Below are 19,824 nucleotides of genomic sequence, written 5' to 3' on the forward strand. Positions count from 1 at the left end.
GGAAAATTCAAATTATAAAACGGAAAACTTTATAACCCGTCTTACGTTTATTCAAAATCAGCGAATGTTGACCCAGTCTGTGAAAAGCGACCTTCGCACAACATTCCTTATACCGAAGCTTGATTGGCTGAAAAATTGATTTTCACTTAGAAGTGGCAAGTTGCCCTCGGCCGCCTTGCTCAGCAACAAACTTACGTCCACTGGTCACGTCAAATAAACTACAGTAGTTAAACTAAACGCTAATTCGCAAATATTCAGAGCTTCTCCGGGCACGGCACGGCATTAGTCAAGAAGTATGACAGGTTTTTACCCTGAGCCGGGGTACATGTCTATGCCAGTCAACCAGCAGTACTACTTCTGAAGTAAAAGGAATCCGTGGTCCGAGACAAAGCGAGATAACGTCCAGTGCGAATGTCTCGCCATTTGTTGGAGCACATCTCGCTTCATTTCTTACAAGAATACGACAGGACCGTAGAATAATCAAAGTAAGCAGCCGTGAGTCACGGCCACAACCATGGCAAGTTGGCATCGCCAACAAGTCGAACTACCACTTCCACAACAGACAGCAGTGAGTCAGTGCCGATCAGAAGTCATTCTACCAGCACCATGAAGAGCTTTCTCTTCCCCTTCATCGCAGCCGCCATTGCCGCCGTCACGACCGCATCGAATGACTTTCTGTACTCGACGCGGATGATCGAGAGCGTGATCAGCCGCAAGCAGGGTGTGGTGTCGTCGGGCGCCGTGACCAGCACCCTCGAGTCGGGTGTCCTCGCCCTCGCGATTCAGTCATGGCTACACACCCACGGCCAGGACGGTGACTCGGAACGCGTCGCCAACTTCACGACATACGCAGACTCGATCGTAACGTCTATTTCACCGTCCTTCAAGAGCCCCGAAGCCGCGGCTAAAATGCCCATGGACCGACTTACCATCGGCCAGGCCCTCCTCCATATCAACGCAACTGAGGGCACTCTCACAACAGCCGAGTCAGATACCTTATCGTTGCTCAACTCCTCTCTGACCCTGCAGAACCGCAACCAGTACCATGGTTTCTGGTACTACGTTTACCCGAACTGGTCGTACCTCGACGGCACAGTGTCGTTCCTGCCCTACATGGCCACTGCACCGGGCTGGTCGTACGAGGATATGCTATTGCAGATCGAGCTGCTTTACCGTAATACCTACGACAAGTCCACTGCGTTGGTGGTGCACGGCTACGACGCCTCCAAGACGGCGGTGTGGGCCAACAAGGTTACTGGTGCTAGTCCCTACGTTTGGGGCAGATCGCTGGGCTGGTACCTCGCTGGTCTAGTCAACGCGTGGGAGAAGCTCGGAGACTGTTATGGCGGATCCAATGCCGCTTGTGTGCGTCTGACCAAGGAGATCCAGCTCCAGGCCTCTCAACTCTGCACGAGCATCGCTACCTACGCCGACAAGGCCACGGGTGTCTGGTGGCAACTTCCTACGTTCGGTGGTAAAAAAGGGAACTTCCTCGAGAGCTCTTCCACGATGCTGTACACGTTTTCTATTCTCAAGGGTCTGCGTCTCGGTATGCTCAAAGACAAAGCCGGCAAGCTTCTAAACACCGCGACCAAAGCCTATGACTACACTGTCAAGAGTGGTGCTTTCCTCCTCGACTACCACAACGGCACCCTGGGCTGGAACGGAACTGTGGCGGTGTGCAGCCTCAACTCGACGGCGACATACGAGTACTATGTTGGCAGGCCGATCGTGCACAACCACGCCCTCGGTGAGGGAGCCTTCATTTTGGCGAGCCTGGAGATGGAGCGTATTACCAATTAGGACGACAGGACGTACCAGTACTGTACTTATCAAGATAATTGATCCTTCCTACTAGTGACTTACATTGTGTGGGTGAACAACTGTAGCAAACCAGTCACAAACTTCCAGGAAAATGAACATGCAACGGACACTGAGCTACGAGAACCTTTGTTATTCTGCCAACCGCGCATGAAGGCGAGTTTATTGCGGTCAAACCTGCGTCCCAGCTCAAATCCCGCACTTCAGGATAACCCAGAAGAATGACCATTTGCATGATCAAACCAAAGATTTTCGACTGTATTCTTTCAGAAAAGATCTTCGAGGACAAAGAGCAGTTGTGTAAACGACTTCAGCCGTGAAGTGGCTAGCGCAACGTATCCAAAATTTCCGTTTAGTTCCAGCAAACGAAGTGAGTTCATTGTAAAAGTGACGACACTGCATGATATGCTGCTTACACCGAAGCTTTCCACGAGGACGTCGAGTTTTTTTTTGTACCCCAGACAAGTACTTACAAATTTTGCTGTTCTGTTACTTCTTGTTCCACTTCGACCACGTAGTCTTTACGACGTACCAGGAAGAACTATGACAGAGCAGTTTTGAGCATCAAACGAGAACATTCGCCAATGTTGTACGATTCCGACCTCACTTCGAACGTGCGCTTTGGTATAAATCTGTCGTTTTGCTATCGCTGAGATTGTGCCTGCAACGTCCCAATATCATGTCCAAAGAATAGCGTCTCCGCCAAACAACGAACTCATCAGGGTTGTGGGTGTCCAGAAGCTTGTACCAAAGGTTTTGCCCTGTGTATCGTCATCTTCGGCGTCACATGATCGACATTGACGTTTCATGCCGTAGCAGACTCTCGCGCCAAGCCCTCGCCATATCCTGAGCGTGTTGTTTACACTTATCATCGTGGACAACAAGTACAATCAAAAATTTCCTTACCAAATTCTCATCGATGTCAACAGCGCGCCACAGAGTTACGAGGAGTTTGCAATTTCCAGCGCGCTTAGTGTTATCCGGATTGTCAACCCCTACCAGACACTTCCCCAAAAGTCGATTCCTTGAATTCATGTAGGTTAGCTTCTCGTTTCGTGCAATTATTTGTCTTGTCCCCGTATTTTCTTCGCATGTACAATGCGCAAAGTCTTCCGTTTTGGATGAACGATTTTCAAAATCTCGAGTTCAAGTATCCCCATAAAAATGACGCTTAACCGTGTGGCACAGGCCATTTGAACTTCCACAAGCCACGAATGCATGTGCTACAACACACGAACGCGGGTACTCGTGTGATTTCCGGATCATACATGCATCGCAATCCAGAGATACCAGAGATTCAAAAGGTAGCGCTTGCAATCCGGACATCGAGAAGTGACTTGGACGCGGTGAATGAGAGTTAGCCCATTTCAAATGCTTAATCGAATGTATCTCGTTGCCCACCCCTCACGGATCAAATTACTTGGGGCTCCACATACCAAGGCGAGTGTCAAATTGCATCCGAAGGAACTTGTCATAGCGCACAAGGTGTCGTTTGTCATGCATCTTGATTGCTTCGTCAATGACTAAGATCGCCAAGGGCCACACACCCAAAGTTACGACCCAGAAAATCCAAGGTACTGACTGGCTCACAAAATGCCAAAGAGTAACTCCATCTGCACCAGCGACTCCCGCAAGGAGCATACTCAGGAAAAACTGGAAGAACAGCAGCAAACATACTGTCGTCACCCACATGATGTTTCGGAATGGAGATAGCTTGAACATACTCTCGCATCGGTACAGATATCCACAAGACGAGGTTACGATACAGATGCCTATCATCAGCAACATACCAGCTTCAGCACGATCCACTGCGGCCGAAACAACGGCGGGTCTTGGCACCATAGTCACCAATTCACTGTCTAGAACGAAATCCGCCCATCCGTAACCACGAAACTTTTCTCCAAAGATGTTTGGATCAGTAACGTTGGATGCTTGTAGAGAAAACCCAAGTAAGCACTCGAACACGGCAATGGACAGCAATACCGAAGGCACATGACGTCCCACAAAGTAGGCGACCAGCCGCGGCAGATCCTCTTCGGTGTCGAACTCTTCGTTCTTGCGTGGAGTCTTCTTCATGATGCCCTTCTCGCTTGCAGACGCAAGCATGGACAAACCGAGAGCTGGCACCAAAACCCATAGCAACCAGAAAATGGAGGCGCACGATAGCTGCGGTACGTGTGGGAACGGTATTGCGTAGGACGCGAGGATGACGCTGGCGATAAAAAGCTGCGAGACGAACATGAACGTGTTCATCTGATGGAAATTCGTGAGCATACGTCGTCCCAGCCGGATGAGCTCAATTAGATGGGCCACGCTAGCAGTTCCATCCATAGTTGCATTATCCTTGGACTCGGAGCGTTGCTTTTCTTGGATGCCAGCGTCATCTGGAGCACTCTTGAGACGAAAGGCACATGCCAGTGTGTTTAAAATGTGACTGAACTGAACATCCTCATCAGAGAACACTGGAAGTTCCTTTCCTTCTGGAAGCGGCTTGTCGAAGAACGCGTGCACACCACCCTGTAAGGCTACCGCCAGATCCGCCTTCGAGAACAGTGGCGCGTTGCTTTCCTTCAGTGACGAACCAACACCCATAACCACCTCGTGGTTTTCCTGAAAGATCGAAATCATCTCACTGATCGTATCAGGCGTGCTATCCGTGTAAAGTGACACCAGCAATGGGACGTTATCCACCTCACCCAGATGTCGCTTGATCGCCTCAACTCCGTGCGGTAGTCGAGCTTTCACGTCCCAATCCGAGTAGTTTGATGTCATGCGATGAGGATCCGGGCCATCACTTTCCAATGGGCGAAGTGATATAGCACAATTCCAGTCCGTTTCGATGCCCATTTTCTCGGCGAGTAGTTTACTTCTACGCATATTGCGCGGAGAGAAGTACACGAATCGAATGCCACACGCATTCAAGTCTTCGATAAAGTCAGGGGTATGCTGCTTCGGTTGGACGCCAGTCGCGACCATGCCCAAGAAGATCTGGTCGTCTTGGATGCGCCAGAGCATTGAATCCTTCTCAACAGAGCTTGTTTCTGATGGATGAAGCCCCACCGACGACTCAAGGTCACTCATTGTAAGATGTCCACGTCGCTTAGAAGGAGGGGTGATCTGTCCGCTTGGAGGAGCCCCTGCAGACTTGGCTGCTCGTACGCCTGAGATTGATTCTTGATCTAGCGACATGTCATCTACTGAGTCTGGGGAGGCTAAAGGTGATGCTGGACCCGAATAACTCATACGTCTGTTATCCCGGCCATATCCTTGATCTTCACTCAAGCTGCTGGAGAACGGCATGCTGTTCCGCGGAGCCATAGACTGTGGGGAGTTCAACTCACTGGCCGCGCTATCATCAACGAGATACACTGGCGGTAGAGTGCCACCCAATCTGCGACTTGGTCCAGTGTTCGGTGACTCAATAAAACTTCCTCCGTTGCTGCTAGAACCATGACGGCTGAACAGGCTATTGAGCTTGTGAGGCACGGGAACGTAAGAAAACGCGATACAGTCCAAGTCCTCAACGCGCCACTGGTTATACATGTCGAGGATCGCGCGTTGTTTTTCACTAGTGAGCGGGCATATTGACTTGCCATCCCAGTATTCGCTGCAATGAGCCAACACGACCGTTGGGTGGCCACGTGACAGTAATTGGTGGCGATGCGAGCGCTTGTCAAGCACCACGGTAGAATAGAGATGCGACTTGAGATTCCCCCGGTATCGTGTATCTTCCTGACCCTGGTCGTGATGATCATTTGTGTGTTCATGATGCGCCAGTTGAGGACAAATAATGTGAATGGACTGTCTCCTCTGGAACGACGCCAAATCATCAGCGACTGAGAAGCCCATTTCACGTGAGAGATTCAGTAAATGCTTCGGGAAGGGAAGCATCCGAATGTGAGCTGATAGTCGCTGCATACAGCTACGCAAGTACGGATCTCTTGTATCACCATCATCAACAGGACAGAGTCCTTCATTCACAAGATAGCGCATGTTCTCCTCGTAGTGTCGCGCCGGATTCTCGTCATCGTTCACCATAATAGCCAACCCAATCGGCTTTAGCGATGGTAAGTGTTGTTTCCACTTGGGGTCCTCGAATTGTAGCCCAGTGTCACAATTTCGCTCAGCATGCAAGTCCAAAACTGTGGAATTGTTGCTTTGTTTGTCGTTTAGAAGAAATATTTCTTCCACAGACGGTGCTTGCTCGCATAAAATGTCGTCGTCAAAGCAACACAGCATCGTGACGCTACCCAAGCGTTCCAAGAGGCGGAATGACCGAAATGGCACAGGAAGATGCCGCTGGTCAGATACATGCGCAAGGCCACAGTGCATGACTCGAAACCGAAGCACCACTAGAAAATACTGCAGCGATCGCATGGTCGCCGACTGCTTTTGAGCCTTCTCCGAGCGCATTTTTTCACGGTCTTCAACGTCGTAGATATCTGGCGGCGCAAACGCTGTAGCTTTCAAGATTGATGCCATCGCGCTATCAATACTGGACACAAGCTCATCTTGACGTCGTGGGTCTTTCTTGGGCACCTTTGGTGTGCCTTCATTCGTTTTCGATGCAGATTTCTCTGGTGTTTCTTCCTCATCACATCCATCAGTGGCTGTTTCCGCAGCCTGTTCCTGCTTTTTGGCATCTTTCGGTGCCAAGATATCATCAAATGATCCTAGGATGGATGCTGTTGCAGCGGCCTCGGCGACAAATAAGACTAGCGGCGTGTTCAACGACGCAAAACACAACCAAATCCCAATAGGTCCGAGCAAAATGTGGGTAAGCGTGGTGTCCAACGACCGATGCTGCACCACCACACGCAGCCCAATGGCCACTAGCACCAAAACCGAATACAACGTGCAGATATAAATCGCCAGCTGTCTTGCCTGTGCCTGTAGCTTCTGCGTCGGAGTCACAGGCCTGTTAATTCGAAACAACGCGTCCTCAATATCCCTCACTACGGGCGTCTCCAGCATCTCAAAAATCCGCATCTCACCACACAAATCCAATAGCAACGGCGGATCAAACGTGGCCGTGCATCTCGTAGTATCCTTCGCGTGTCTTCTCGTCCAGGACGGCAGTTTGCATCCCCTCGGATACACTTGTTGCTCTTCATTTCCATCCACTTCCACAGGTCGCACTTCTCCCGGTGCAATATCTCCACTCATTAAGCCTACCACATCTCCTTCCACCAACAAATTCATAGGCAGTCGCTGCCACTGACTGTCTCGGTAGCACGCGACGTAGCTGTTCGAAGGCAGCAGCACTGTCGGCTCGAATCCACTGCCCAGCCAAATGGGTGGGCCCTGGTCCTCCTCCTCCTCTTTCTTCTTGTCACTATCTATCTGCATCTGTTGCACGGCTACTCGAACTCTTTCGGCCATCTCTGCATGATGTCGACGCTTCTGCGTCATGTTAAGCAGCACGTTGCCAGCTGCGGCGGCGACTAGGAACAGTCCTTCCCCCACTGCGGCCGAACCTCGGTCCTTCTCCATCTCTGCAAAGCGCCTGGCCGAATCTGTGAATCGGAAGGTGGCGCAGAGCGCTAGAAGTAGTGAGAATGGATCCCGGAACTCGGTCGTGACGTTTGACGAGCTCTCTTTCTCGCGGATCTTGCGTTCGATGGCTTGAAGTAGCCGCTTACGCGCCGCCAGCGTGGACAGACCTAGCACTGGATAGGAAGACGCCATACTCGATAGGTTGCTGGTGCTGCCTCGAAATGTGTTGTAGCTGGAGCTAGCGTCCACGGAGCGGCGCAGAGGGTAGTTCGGAGGCCGCGAGTTAGAGCGCGACAAAACCTCGCGACGCCGCCAAGGCACGGGCGAAGGCGCAGGAGACGCCATTACAAAGAGAAATAGATGCAGATAGGGTGAGATTAGTGTATATGACGACAAGGAGCGGGAGAGCGGGGATACGGCGCCAGGAAGAGTAAGGATCGCACGTCGAGTGCGCACATGCAAAGAGTGAACGTCATTTCAAGGATGGCGAGAATTGCATTTCTAGCCAATGGATCAGACGTGACTTGCGTTATTTTACCGCTTTTAATCCATATTTACCGAATTAGACAATGGTAGAGAAGAGGGCTAGGTGGCAATTTACACAATATGATTGGCAGAAAGAATATTTCAAGGGCGTGATTGGTCCAAAGTGTCTTGCGTGCGAACCACCCGAAGATGGCTGCCACCTCAGTTCGGATTCGACAGCGAAGGAGCGAAGATGCCGAAGAACAAAGGAAAGGGGGGCAAGAACCGCCGCCGCGGAAAGAACGACAACGAGGAGAACAAGCGCGAGCTCGAGTTCAAGGAGGAGGGACAGGGTGCGTTTTCCCGCTGCTAAACGGCACTATAAACGTAAAGCTTTGGCTTGTATACATCGAACTAATGTATACATTGTATACTTAGAATATGCACAGGTTGTACGAATGCTGGGTAACGGCCGTCTGGAGGCTTACTGCTTCGACGGCGTGACACGTCTTGGCCACATCCGCGGCAAAATGCGCAAAAAAGTGTGGGTCGGCGCTGGTGACATTATCCTCGTGAGTCTGCGCGAGTACCAGGACGGCAAGGTGGACATCATTCATAAATACAACGCTGACGAGGCTCGTAGTCTCAAGGCCTACGGAGAGCTGCCAGATAACGCACGTATTAACGAAACGGCAGTGGACATGGCCATGGAGGGCGACGGTGAGGACGACATTGGTTTCGACTTCGACGACATCTAAGCAGGCAACAGAGAAAATACAGACGACTTGCGTTGGGTTGCTATGGCGGTCTAGAGCTGCTACGCAATCCAAGAACAGACGAGGAGGTGGGAGAGGGTTATTGTACCTCTTCTGCCATGCTGTCGGTCGCTGCTGCTAGTATAGCTAGGTGGACAGAGAGAGTGAAGTACTCGCTCGGACGCGCGGATAGAGTGCGAGAAGACCGGGTGGTGTCGCCTGCAATGCGATGTATTCATTTTGTGGCTCGGATCGGACTATTCTTCTTGCTTAAGTTGCTGTTGTGTATTATTAGAGGCAAGGACGAGTGCTGTTTTTGTCAGGGTTCATGGCCTCGGCATGAGATGATGCAGTTGATGGCGCCAATTTGGGGCGAGTGAAGCAATAATTGTGATGCCTCCGACGAGCATGAAGGCTGTTCCGATGTCGTCGACGGCTGCACCTCGTGCTGCGGTGCCAGTGAAGCCGGAGCACAAGGTGAAGATCGACGTCGACCCGCAGGTTCGTCAGCTAAAGAAGGCGAGTTCTCGACTAGAAGAAGATGGAGAGACTGCGTTAAGTCCGCGGGTCAGGAGGCGCTTGTCGGACGCTCAGGAGAGCGCTACCATCTTCAGCATGGGTGCGTTTGCGTTGAGTGGACATTTCTAAATAGGATACTGACAATGTGTATACCTCAGTGTGCGAGCAAGGCGAAGTGATCCAGTGGATGGCAGCGTGTCACCCGGAATTGACAGCATTTGGAGTTGATTTGGAGCGGCGTGGGTACCGGACGCTAAGCAGCATCGCGTTCCTTACTGAAGAAGACGTGGAGAGTGTGGCAAATCCGGACTTGCGGCAATTACTGCTGACTACTCTCACAAGGCTGCGGCACGAATTGTTTCGCATGTGAAGAAGATCTAGCAGCTTCAATATAGAAAACATATTTTGCGCAAATGATTTATTAGTTTGTGAGGTGGGCTCACTCGGTTGCTACAGCATCTTCAGCATTGATGGCAACGTCGGCAGCGCTAGTATTCGGATCAACACTGGTAGGGAGATCTGAAACTTCACCTTCATGCGCTTGATCGCTGATGCTATCAGCATAGTCAACATAAGACTGCTGCTCTTCTTGCCAAGGTACTGAGGCGTCTTGATAATAATCGCTGTATTCCGCTGCATGTTCAGCTACGAAAGGCTCGCTCCAGTCTTGCTGAGTATCGCCACTGTATGGCGTTTCCACGGCTTCGTAACCTTGTCGTTCGTAGCTATCAACAACTTGTTCAGTTTGATCGACAAACTCCTGTTCCGATAGTTGGTGATCTACTTTTTCATCACGTTCGTATGCATTTCCTTGAGTGTCGACTGCAACTACAGTGCAGTTCTCGTCATAATAAGCTCCAGCTTCGTAACTTTCTATCGTGGGATGGAACTCTTCGCTCAATCCGTGATCTTCAATATATAGATGGTTCACTTGGGCCTCGTGGCCAATCGCTGCACTTGCACATTCATCAACAGCATCCGATGACTCTGGTTGAATCGAGTCTTGATCGAAAGACTGCTCTTGTGCGTCAACCAGTGAGTTCCCTTGGCCTTCATCAAGTAAACTAACTTGATCTTTAGTCGATGGCTCTACAGGAATTGCAGCTTCAATATCGTTGGGGTTTGAATCATTAGCTGAAAGAAAACCATCGGGGATAGCGCTGTCGACTTCTTCTACATCAGTAGCTGATAAATGAGACTGGTCTTCCGATAAAGTAAATGCCTCACCATCTTCATCTATTGCATGGTTTTCAATGGCAGTCTCGGGATTCATTTCGGATGATACCTCGTTCGTATTGTGAATTTCAGCATTCTCAAGATCTACAGTGTTCTCAGCCGAGACGGCGAGTGCTGACTCGAGGGCGCTTCGGCCGTCTGGAACGTTAGTTTGTGCGCTCTCGACATCTAAAGTTTCATGAGAGTAATGAGGGTTCCTTTCATCAACGTTAGCTTTTGCTTCGTCGACTGAACTTCCAGTGTTCATAGTTCCATCTACACCTTGATCGGCAAAGCCGGCATCGACTTCAGCGTTACCATAATATCTGGCATCTACTACAAGGTGACGAGACTGCTCCTTAGGAATTTCTTCAATAGAATCGGAAACAACCGTGACTTCGTCGTAAGTATCCACTAAGGTATTCGGCTTTGGTGTTTTATGGTCTTGGCCTCCTTCCACCTCATTAACAGCGCCATCACTTGGTTCCGCACTGTCATCATTAGTTACAATTCCAGAAGCAGGATCGTGAGAATTGCGATTTTCGATTGTCTCTTGCGGCTTAAATGCCGGACCCATGATTGCATTTTCTTCCTCTGAACTAACCTCGGTTAGAGAAGTGTGCAGACTCACTTCTGTAACTTTATCGATAACATTTGTCACCGGTGAGGTTGCTCCATCAGTATTCAGGTCATTGGCCTGGATATCATGGCTGGTATCTTCCGAACAAACTGTGTGTGGCGTAGGAATGTTTCGATCCAACTCTTGATCCACAAGGCTAATGCAATCCGCTGTACCATTGTACTCCTCGTTACTCTTAATCTCGTGTTTTTCGCATGTGACGGCGTCGGGCAGATAGGATTTATTTGACATAGTCAAAGCTGTTGATACTTCAGTCCCTTCAATTCCACCAGCCACCGGTAGATTCTGCATCTCACCATTGCGTTCTTGTTTCATGCTTTCATTTGAGGAGCCATCGATATAACCACCAGCTTTTTCATCACTACTATCATGAGTCGGACTAAGCAGTGAAGGCGCATTCGCAGTCGAGTTCTCCTCAGTTTCTCGAGGTGTCGTCGCATTCTTCACGCGTTCATCAGTTGATATTTTTCTACCATTTCGACGGGTTTCACTTGTCAATGGAGGCTTCTTCACGCTGCTTTTCCTCCTTTCACGCTTACTGCTGTTTGATGAAGATCGTACCTCCCCATCGGCTAGTGCTGCTGACCTGGGATTCGCGATGCTTGCGAGCACTTTAGGTTTTGGTCGAGTCATATCGCTATCAAATCTGAACCGAGGGCTGAAAAATGGATCTGTAGGGGACAGCGACGGAGCTGCACTCTTCACTTCATCGGGTACTGTATTTTTCTTCTTCTTGCTTGCACATGAAGGGCTTTGTACCTCGAGTGACGGTAATGCTGACAGAGGAGATCTTGATAAAGCTTCTGTAATAATGGAACGTGGTGTTGGGAAGCCATTGCGATGATCTTTCTCGTTCGACAGAGGGCTTGGCATCCGAAGAGATCCACCTCGAGGACTCGATACAAGTCTTGCACCAGCTTTAGGGCTCTTTTGATCGTGATTACCTGGGCCAGGTTTAACTTTCACCTTAGTAGCCAAAGTTCGCTTCGCTGCAAGGTATGAGTTTCGGATGGTGGTCGTGATTGAATGATCTGCGCCAAGATATTGCTCTGCCAAGCCGATTCCCTTCTTGTAGCTTGCAACGGATTCCGAATATTCCTTTAGAAATTCTTGCTCCACTCCAATATTGTGATACGCAATGCACATGACCGAAATTCGATCAAGTCTTGTTGAATCTCCAGTAGAATTATCAGTAGATACGTTGCGTTTGTCGTGGATAAATCCTTCCTGTAGAGTAATAAGTGCATCTTGCGCATGCTCCAAAGCATCTTGATGCTTCCCTAGCTGCGATAGAACGGCGCACATGTTCAACTGTGTATCTGCAGCGTTGCGGACATTTTTCAGCTTCTTCTCTAGGTCCAATGCGTGTTTCAGACTCGTCATAGCTGAGTGAAGTTTACCCAGTCGACGGTAGTAACATGCGAAGTTGTTAAGCGTTGTGGCTCGTTCGACCGGGTGATGGCGTTGAGTAAGCACCTCCGCCTTCTTTAGCAAGTCAATAGTCACTGGGTAATTGTCTTGCTGTAAAAAGCTCATGCCCAAGAGGTTGCACATCTCTGCAAGTGCTCGACAGGCCTGTATGACCTCCTCACTTTCGATACCAAAAAAGTGCCGCCGCAGAACAAGAGCTCGCTCCATACAGTCAAAGGCCTTGAGATAATTCCCCTGCGTCATTAAAAAATGTCAGAACAGGAACACGAGCGCACAAGCTTCACTCATAAACCTACGGCTCGTTGTTGGTGAACGCACTCCTCATCAAGTCGATGCAGCGCCTCAAGCTCCTGTTGCTCTTCCCGAGCATCTCTCAGCCCCTTATCGGGCATGTCTCCTACGAAATTCTGCTCAATTCGGCATCCTATAACCGTACAGCTAAATTTACCATCAAGCGTAATATTTCGCCGAGGACTTGATGGACAAAGTTACAGTCGTTGAAGCTTTCTGTTTGCGCAAATTCGTCTACATGTTCATGTAGTTTCGTGAGTGAAGGTGTGGACGATCAGATGAGTCACCAAGAGACGAGCACCAATGTCCTACCGCACCAAGTCCGACCACCAGAATCTATGCAACCAAATGTGATCCTACACAGCTATTGAAAACATGGTGGTCGGTTAGTCATTTTTCAATTTGCCTGCAATAGCGCATCTCACCAACCAACTTCACCTCTCCGCTTGCAACCATGGCCATCACCCCAGTCTCCGATGCTGATATCGCGGTCCAAACAAAGCTATCGGCTGAGCAAGTTCGCCAAACTCTAACGCGAGAGTACTCGACTCTCCGCTTCAGAATCGAGTACGGCAACTACCTGTCCAACCACCTGCTGCACGCAGTTGTGGCGCTACATGATCTCGGTGCAAACGAACAAAAGATCGCAGATTACGCCGCGCACTACACGCAAAAACTCGAAGCCGAGGGCCCTGACCACGAAGACGTCGTAGAGCACGTCGAAGCACTCGATATCCTCTCGGATGAAGAAGCTCGAGCGTTGCTGGGCAAGCGCCAGCAGTACGATGCTCTGCTTGCGTACTACGCTCACGACGTCAAGAAACTCGGAGTCGATGGAGCTGTGCGCAAGCATTTGCCAAACCTTTTCAGCGGCTTGGCTGGCGCTTTGCTGCACGGAATTATCCAGCTGGGCTATGCGTATCACATAGGCGGTGACCGTTTTGTAGCTGAAGGACTCGCCTACCAGCACCACTGCTACTTGCCGTTTGATGAGCCAAAGATGGCGCTTCCTAAAGAGCCACTGCGCCAATTCACCCGTCAAACAGTGTTTGAAGTCGTGGCCGCAGTCACTAGCAACGAATTCCTACGCTCGGAGCAGGATCGTCTCGTTGCGATCTCGCCAGTCAAGGACCTCGACATTGGCTGGATCCAGCGCGGTGTCAACGTATTCTCTGGACACCCGGAACGCAACAGTCCTGAGGCTTTTGCTCTCATCTGGAATCAGATCAACGAGTTCGACTTCTCCAAATTTGACGGCAGCTACGCTCTCGACATTGTAATGTGGCTATACGTCATGTTAAAGCACAACGACTTCATCATTCTCCACGCTGCCACGTCGGCCTGGTCGCTCCAGCAACTGGAGCATCTGCTGTCGCCGTCCGACAAGGCGAAGGCGTGGCGGGTGTGGCTGCACGTGGCGCTGTCGGCGCTGGTGACCTCCCGATCCCGCGATTTCCGCGAGGAAGACGTCTGTAGTCCGTCCGGTGACCTCGAAGCTTGTCTCGCTGCGCTCCCATCCTGGTCACAGTTGCGTGAGAAGGCGCTCGCCCTGCCCGGATTCCCTGACGAGCACGTCTACAAGATGGTGCAAGTGGCCGAAGACCACGCCCACGCCAACTACGACAACGCTAACTCCTTCCTATCGCCGACTGAGCGCGACTTCGTTGCTCGCACCGCCGCCCTAACTGTCATCACGACGCCGTTCAAGCCGTACTCCCAAAAGCCGCCCAAGTAAAGTTGAAGTTCATGCTTGATCATAGTTTAGCTGTTTGCTTTTCAATAGGTTTATGTGGTCCACAACGAGTGCAACTTGATCTGAACAAAAAATCCTCAATCCAGATTATGCTCGATTACAGTTCTTGTGTAACCCACAGCATGTGCAACTTTTCCACTAAAAGATCGTGCAACATAAAATCCTCAATACAATCTTACAGTGTAACTTACACAATAGCCCCCCTGTTCAATACAGAGAAGCGAAGGATCTAAGATGACCAAGCAGGAAGTGGACGAAGGCTCGTACCTCAAGCCTGGCGAGGTGGACGCCGGTACTTCTATCATCGCCGTGCGCTTCAACGGCGGTGTCGTGTTGGGTGCTGACTCGCGCACGTCTACGGGCACATACGTGGCCAACCGCGTGAGTGACAAACTCACACCTTTGCACGACCGACTGTTCTGTTGTCGCTCGGGCTCGGCTGCGGACACGCAGGCTCTGAGCGACTACGTGCGCTACTATCTGAGCTCTCACAGTGTGGAGCTAGGCCGCCTGCCTAAGGTGGGGACGGCTGCCAACCTGTTCCGCTCGCTGTGCTACCACAACAAGGATCGCCTGCTAGCTGGTATCATCGTGGCCGGCTGGGACCCGGTGAAGGGCGGCCAGGTCTTCTCTATCCCCATCGGTGGAGCTATGGTGGAGCAGGACTTTGCTATTGGAGGCAGTGGTTCTACATACATCTACGGCCTCGTGGACTCGGAGTATCGGTGGGTAGAACAGTGAGCTGGAGTGGTAGAGTGGGGAAATGCTGACTGAATTTGTGTTTTAGGCCGAATATGACCAAGGAGGAGTGCCAGCAGTTTGTCAAGAAGGCGCTGGCACACGCCATGGCGCGCGACGGCAGCTCCGGCGGCGTGATTCGTACCGTGACCATCACAGAGAACGAAGTGGTGCGGGACTTTACCAGCGGTGACGACCTGCCCTTCATCATCTAGAGCTGATGCCATTGACAAAGACGAAAGTAAAACAGGTCGATCAGGACAATCAACTGAAGGAATGAAGGTGATGCCGTGTTAACCACTACCGTCTCCAACCTCTATCATCTCTGCTACAGTGTCCGCTCTGTTATCCATTCCATACATAGGCTTTTCATTATGCTTAGACGAAGAGATTATCCATCGCAGCAGCGCCACCACGAGCTTTTTGTCGCTCGATCTCAGCTGCATCAGTCAGGTCCTTCATCGTGATCACACGCTTGCTCTCTTCCCGCAGAGCAGCACTCGCAGCGGCACGGAACACCGCGTCACTAATAGACGTGTTGCTCAGATCATAGCGCTCAGCCAGACGCTGGAAATCGATAGGCTTTTTGGTGTCCAGCGGCGCTTTAGGCGGGAAACAAGAGCGCCACAGCTTCTCACGCAGCTTAGCGTTGGGATTCCTCATCTCCACCACGAACTTAAGCCGCCGACAGAACTCGGACTGCACAAGAGACGACGCTGCAGCTCTGTCCACATTGGCCAGCAAGATGGTGGTGCTAGGGAACGTGTCCATGAGCTCCAGCAGCCTCATCACCTCCATACGGAAGCGAGGGGATGACTCCAGACTGTCGATGGGGATGACGCCTCCTTCAATGTGACTGCCGAACGACTCGAAGCCTGTAAGCACCAGCACTGCATCCATCAGTCGAGCGTCGTCGAACACAGCACGAAGCGCCTTTCGAGTCTCAGCCGCCGAGTCTGCTGCCAGTTGACCAAAGTTGACGACCTTGAGGGGTCGACCGATCTCGAAGCCGATCGCCTTGGCTGCGTCCAGCTTGCCGATGCCTGCAGGTCCGCAGATCAACACACTCACTCCTTTCTGTTGCTTGTTGGACTGGCCAAAGTCAAAGCCCCACTGGCCGTAGATAACACTGCGAGCCTTCTCGAACTGCACGATGCGACGCAGTTTGTCCTTTACGGAGTTCTCGACGATGAGTTCGTCCAGTCCGTTAGTAGGCACAACGCGATGGTCGAACGTCTTCATGTGTAGACTGCCACGCATCTGCAGCGCACAGCCGGCTACGATGTCTGCTTGGGAGATGACGGGCGCCTCGCCGTTTCTTGAAATGGCCTTCAGTAAGGACGAGAGGATGGCGTTCTTGATGAAGCCACCACTGAGCTCGTACTTGAGAGCGATCGCGTCCCAGTCGATGCCTTCCTCGGTCTTCAAAGCGCCACGCAACAACAAAACGTCCCAAATCTTCCGTCTCTGGATGTGGTCAGGTGCCTTGAACTCGAACACGGCAGTGATACGCCGATGCATAGCCTCGTCCAGGTCAAACGGCCGGTTGGTGGCAAGGAACACGATGCCTTCGTATCGCTCGATCTCCGTAAGTAGCGCATTCAATAGCCGATCGCCTCCGCCGTCACGTTGTCGGAAGATGTTCTCACACTCATCGAAGAAGAGCACAGCGTTGCTCATGTCAGCTTCACGGAATAGACCGCGCAAGTCTGCGTCCGTCTCCATACCTTCTTGACGTTTACCCTGCAGTGACGGGAAGTCCACTAGTAGCACACGCTTTTTCAAGTGGTGAGCGACAGCGTTCACCGTCATAGTCTTACCAGTTCCACTGGCACCGCACAGCAACAACACCAGTCCAGCTCCATACGCCATGCCTGCCTGCTCCAGTCCGCTCTTCTTGCGATATCTCCGGAAGCTCTCGTAACTCTCCACCGTTTCTAAGATCGTGCTCTTGTGCTCTTCAGGCAGCACCACCTGGTCCAGCTGCACCTTCGGCGTGTAAAGATCCGAGCCTTCCACCAACTCATTCATCTCTGTATCCAAACCAACAACCCAGTCCAACACACGACGGTCTAGTTCCACACGCTGATCCACGAGATCTCCCGCTGTCGAGTGCCATCGTCCTCTATGAAGCTTCACGAGACCGCGACTGAGCAGACGCGAAGACTTGTAGAAGAAGACTCGATGCGCCACTTGTTCTTGGAAAGTATCACAGAAGATGGACAGAATCTGGTTGATGATCACACTCTCGTCCATACGCTGCACTGGAGACGTGTCCACGCCGTCAATGAGGTTCTTGATCACCGGAGAGATGGTCTTGCCAATGAGCATCACGATCACATTCTGTTCGAAGCGATTCAGCTTGAACTTGGCCGCCAATTCCTCCAGTCGTGGCAAAGGACGACCAGCTCGTCGTGTCAAAGCCAATCGATGCTGCGCCCGACGGCTGTACACGCGCTGTTTGGCCTTGAGTTCACGTCGACCAGCAGACGCAGGTGCCGACGATTCCCATGGCTGCTTCGTGCCTGCTTCCTTCATCTGGTCCTTCACACGTGCACCCGACGCACGGATCGCGAACGCCACAACCTGGAAACGGTCCTCCAGATACTCCAGTTGGTTCTCCGGACTGTACGGTTTCAGTTCACTCGAGTCCATCAAAGAAGACAGCAAATGGTGCTTGTCACTGCCCGCCTCGGCAGCTTTCAGCAACAGTTTTTCATCTTCTTTCGCTTGACGCTTGGCACGTTTGCTGTCCGTCTTGTATTTGCCAATAAACGAGAACGCCGACGCACTGGGATCTTCCTGGTCTTCGTGTTCCTCCTCACTCTCACTAATCCCGTGGTGTTCAGCCTCTTCCTCTTCATGTTCTTCGTCCACCTTATCACTACGGTCGCGTTTGTGTCCAGTGACGTTCGACGTACCAGTACCTGACGTCGAGGTATCTAATACCTCACCGAAAGACATTCCCTCGCCCTTAAGTAGCTCCTCCAGCGCCGTCTGACTCACCTTCAACGCCTGATTACTCGTCAAGTGCCGTCCCAGCAGCACACGCACACAGATGTTCGACAGACTGATACTCGTACAGTACGTCTCCTCGTCCACAATAAGCGTGCCTTCCTTCACGTGTTCGCGCTCATCGTCTCGGAACTCTGCGATGTCCACTTCCGACAGCCCCGACAGCCTCTGACACGTCATAACTCTCCGTTGAGAGTCCTCGTCCAAGATCTGGCAACGCACAGCATTGCTCTGACAGCCCTGCATGACCACGAGCAGCTGGAGCAACGTCGTCTCTCCTGTTGAGAGCTTGTACATGTCTGCGAGGCGGAATACACGGGGCAATTTTTTGCCTGTCTGTTTGGTGGCTGCTAAGCGGCACTTGGCCAAGTCGTCCACGTAGTTTTTCAGTCGTGATAGGAAGCTGACACGCTCCTCCATGTCCTGACGATGAGCCAGCGTCGTCTTTTCCTGCGTTTGCTCCAGTGTGATGGAGTCTGGCTTAGTCACGCTCATAGAGAACTCCATGAAGGCGATCTCGTACAGGAAAATCACCATAAACTGCATCTCGGCGAACCAGAACCACTGCGCGTCGCCCTCGACCGGCAGCTGCGCTTCATCGCGCGGGTCGCGCTGCATTTCAGGCCAGAACTCGATAAGCAGCGCACGGATGAAGCTGAATCTCCCCTGCAGCTCCTTAATGATCGGTTCGTACTCGGTTTTGAGCCGTGCGAGGGTCTCAGAGAGTGCCTGCGCCTCGGCGTTGGGTGTGACCTTGATGCCGTTCTGTTCTACTGGCTCGGGGGCTTTAGAGGGAGCATCGGAGCCGTTCTTTTTGGCAGCTGCTGCGCCGCGTCTGCGTTTGGCTGGGGCCATGAAGGAGACGAGCTGTGGGACGTCCAGAAAGAGAGAGAGGAAGCGCGACGGACGGACTTCCTTTGGTGCTGCTGATGCTTTGAAGTGTCTGCACCAGCCAGTCGATGCTACGTTTAGATTGGGTCTGAGACGGATGTGGATTGGCTAGAAAAAGATGGATTTCGATTTGTTAAAAAGATAATGACCAATCAAAGTTAATTTGTTGTCCGACGACGATACCATCTACCAAAAAGCAAAATTGAAGAATTTCATGAACTTACGTAGCATTCCATTAGGTAGGTACATTGCAACTACATGACTACAAGCAGTGTGATGCATATTCCGTGCTGGCATCGGATGGCAAGATCTCGGCGCTTCAGCCGAGAAGGGTGTGAGGATGAGGTTCATGATGAAACCCCACTTTGAGCTTACGCGCGTAGGTGACGGTAGGCGTCAGTCTTGGTGGTCGTCTGTGCAGCCGTCTGCGACGCTTGGTTAGAGGTCTTGTGCGGAGCTGACGTAGCGGGGGACACCGCTCCCTTCGAGTAGCTGCCCGTGTTGCCGCCACTGTTACCTTTGGTTCCGGCGCTCACGTCCACACCAGCATTGAGCCCAGCGCCAGCATTTATGCCCGCGTTGGCGTTGAGACCAGCATCAGCTTTCAGTCCTGCATCAGCTTTCAGTCCTGCATCAGCTTTCAGTCCTGCACCAGCGTTGAGCCCTGCATTCGCTTTAACCCCTGCGTTAGCTTTCACCCCTGCGTTAGCATCGAGTCCGGCGCCAGCGTTGAGACCGGCGTTGGCCTTCAATCCAGCATTGGCATTAAGACCGGCACCACCATTGAGTCCGGC

General features: G+C 51.6%; 9 protein-coding genes across 10 annotated transcripts; 5 read left to right on the top strand and 4 right to left on the bottom strand.

Moving 5' to 3' along the window:
* The first annotated feature begins 383 nt into the window (after positions 1–383).
* On the top strand, positions 384–1,945 carry PPTG_07904 (hypothetical protein). Its single transcript, XM_008902281.1, has one exon. It carries the CDS (start codon positions 607–609, stop codon positions 1,801–1,803), a length of 1,197 nt encoding a protein of 398 aa, XP_008900529.1. The 5' UTR covers positions 384–606; the 3' UTR covers positions 1,804–1,945.
* Positions 1,512–7,791, bottom strand: PPTG_07905. 2 transcript variants are annotated; one of them, XM_008902283.1, is made up of 3 exons: positions 2,728–7,791; positions 2,238–2,667; positions 1,909–2,146 (listed from the first exon to the last, which is right to left on the bottom strand). In XM_008902283.1, the coding sequence occupies exon 1, from the start codon at positions 7,660–7,662 to the stop codon at positions 3,238–3,240; it is 4,425 nt and encodes a 1,474-aa protein (XP_008900531.1). In that variant the 5' UTR covers positions 7,663–7,791; the 3' UTR covers positions 1,909–2,146; positions 2,238–2,667; positions 2,728–3,237. The 2 variants fall into 2 exon arrangements, with proteins under 2 accessions (XP_008900530.1, XP_008900531.1); XM_008902282.1 differs by having other exon boundaries at positions 1,512–2,667.
* Positions 7,792–8,035: 244 nt separating this feature from the next.
* PPTG_07906 (eukaryotic translation initiation factor 1A, X-chromosomal) lies at positions 8,036–8,540 on the top strand (the record flags this gene model as incomplete). Its single annotated transcript, XM_008902284.1, has 2 exons — positions 8,036–8,135; positions 8,221–8,540. The coding sequence occupies 2 exons, from the start codon at positions 8,036–8,038 to the stop codon at positions 8,538–8,540; spliced, it is 420 nt and encodes a 139-aa protein (XP_008900532.1).
* Positions 8,541–8,930: 390 nt separating this feature from the next.
* PPTG_07907 (hypothetical protein) lies at positions 8,931–9,426 on the top strand (the record flags this gene model as incomplete). Its single annotated transcript, XM_008902285.1, has 2 exons — positions 8,931–9,156; positions 9,215–9,426. 2 exons carry the CDS (start codon positions 8,931–8,933, stop codon positions 9,424–9,426), a joined length of 438 nt encoding a protein of 145 aa, XP_008900533.1.
* Positions 9,427–9,463: 37 nt separating this feature from the next.
* On the bottom strand, positions 9,464–12,734 carry PPTG_07908 (hypothetical protein; the record flags this gene model as incomplete). The annotated part of the gene is made up of 2 exons (XM_008902286.1): positions 9,464–12,576; positions 12,639–12,734. The coding sequence occupies 2 exons, from the start codon at positions 12,732–12,734 to the stop codon at positions 9,496–9,498; spliced, it is 3,177 nt and encodes a 1,058-aa protein (XP_008900534.1). The 3' UTR covers positions 9,464–9,495.
* Positions 12,735–13,026: 292 nt separating this feature from the next.
* On the top strand, positions 13,027–14,583 carry PPTG_07909 (hypothetical protein). Its single transcript, XM_008902287.1, has one exon. It carries the CDS (start codon positions 13,088–13,090, stop codon positions 14,366–14,368), a length of 1,281 nt encoding a protein of 426 aa, XP_008900535.1. The 5' UTR covers positions 13,027–13,087; the 3' UTR covers positions 14,369–14,583.
* PPTG_07910 (hypothetical protein) lies at positions 14,576–15,536 on the top strand. The gene is made up of 2 exons (XM_008902288.1): positions 14,576–15,111; positions 15,174–15,536. The coding sequence occupies exons 1-2, from the start codon at positions 14,621–14,623 to the stop codon at positions 15,337–15,339; spliced, it is 657 nt and encodes a 218-aa protein (XP_008900536.1). The 5' UTR covers positions 14,576–14,620; the 3' UTR covers positions 15,340–15,536.
* On the bottom strand, positions 15,323–19,117 carry PPTG_07911 (hypothetical protein). The gene has a single exon (XM_008902289.1). The coding sequence runs from the start codon at positions 18,992–18,994 to the stop codon at positions 15,503–15,505; it is 3,492 nt and encodes a 1,163-aa protein (XP_008900537.1). The 5' UTR covers positions 18,995–19,117; the 3' UTR covers positions 15,323–15,502.
* A 284-nt stretch (positions 19,118–19,401) lies between these two features.
* On the bottom strand, positions 19,402–19,814 carry PPTG_07912 (hypothetical protein; the record flags this gene model as incomplete). Its single annotated transcript, XM_008902290.1, has 2 exons — positions 19,402–19,776; positions 19,803–19,814. The coding sequence occupies 2 exons, from the start codon at positions 19,812–19,814 to the stop codon at positions 19,402–19,404; spliced, it is 387 nt and encodes a 128-aa protein (XP_008900538.1).
* Between the last annotated feature and the right edge of the window lie 10 nt (positions 19,815–19,824).

This window comes from Phytophthora parasitica, assembly GCF_000247585.1.
Source record: "Phytophthora parasitica INRA-310 unplaced genomic scaffold supercont2.13, whole genome shotgun sequence".
Taxonomy (NCBI): Eukaryota; Oomycota; class Peronosporomycetes; order Peronosporales; family Peronosporaceae; genus Phytophthora; species Phytophthora nicotianae.

Bases quoted from the DNA above. Each gene is read 5' to 3' on its own strand.
- PPTG_07904 (XM_008902281.1), top strand. From the start codon at position 607: ATGAAGAGCTTTCTCTTCCCCTTCATCGCAGCCGCCATTGCCGCCGTC.
- PPTG_07905 (XM_008902282.1), bottom strand. From the start codon at position 7,662: ATGGCGTCTCCTGCGCCTTCGCCCGTGCCTTGGCGGCGTCGCGAGGTT.
- PPTG_07909 (XM_008902287.1), top strand. From the start codon at position 13,088: ATGGCCATCACCCCAGTCTCCGATGCTGATATCGCGGTCCAAACAAAG.
- PPTG_07910 (XM_008902288.1), top strand. From the start codon at position 14,621: ATGACCAAGCAGGAAGTGGACGAAGGCTCGTACCTCAAGCCTGGCGAG. The intron at 15,112-15,173 runs GTGGGTAGAACA...TTTGTGTTTTAG, and splicing joins CTCGTGGACTCGGAGTATCG to GCCGAATATGACCAAGGAGG.
- PPTG_07911 (XM_008902289.1), bottom strand. From the start codon at position 18,994: ATGGCCCCAGCCAAACGCAGACGCGGCGCAGCAGCTGCCAAAAAGAAC.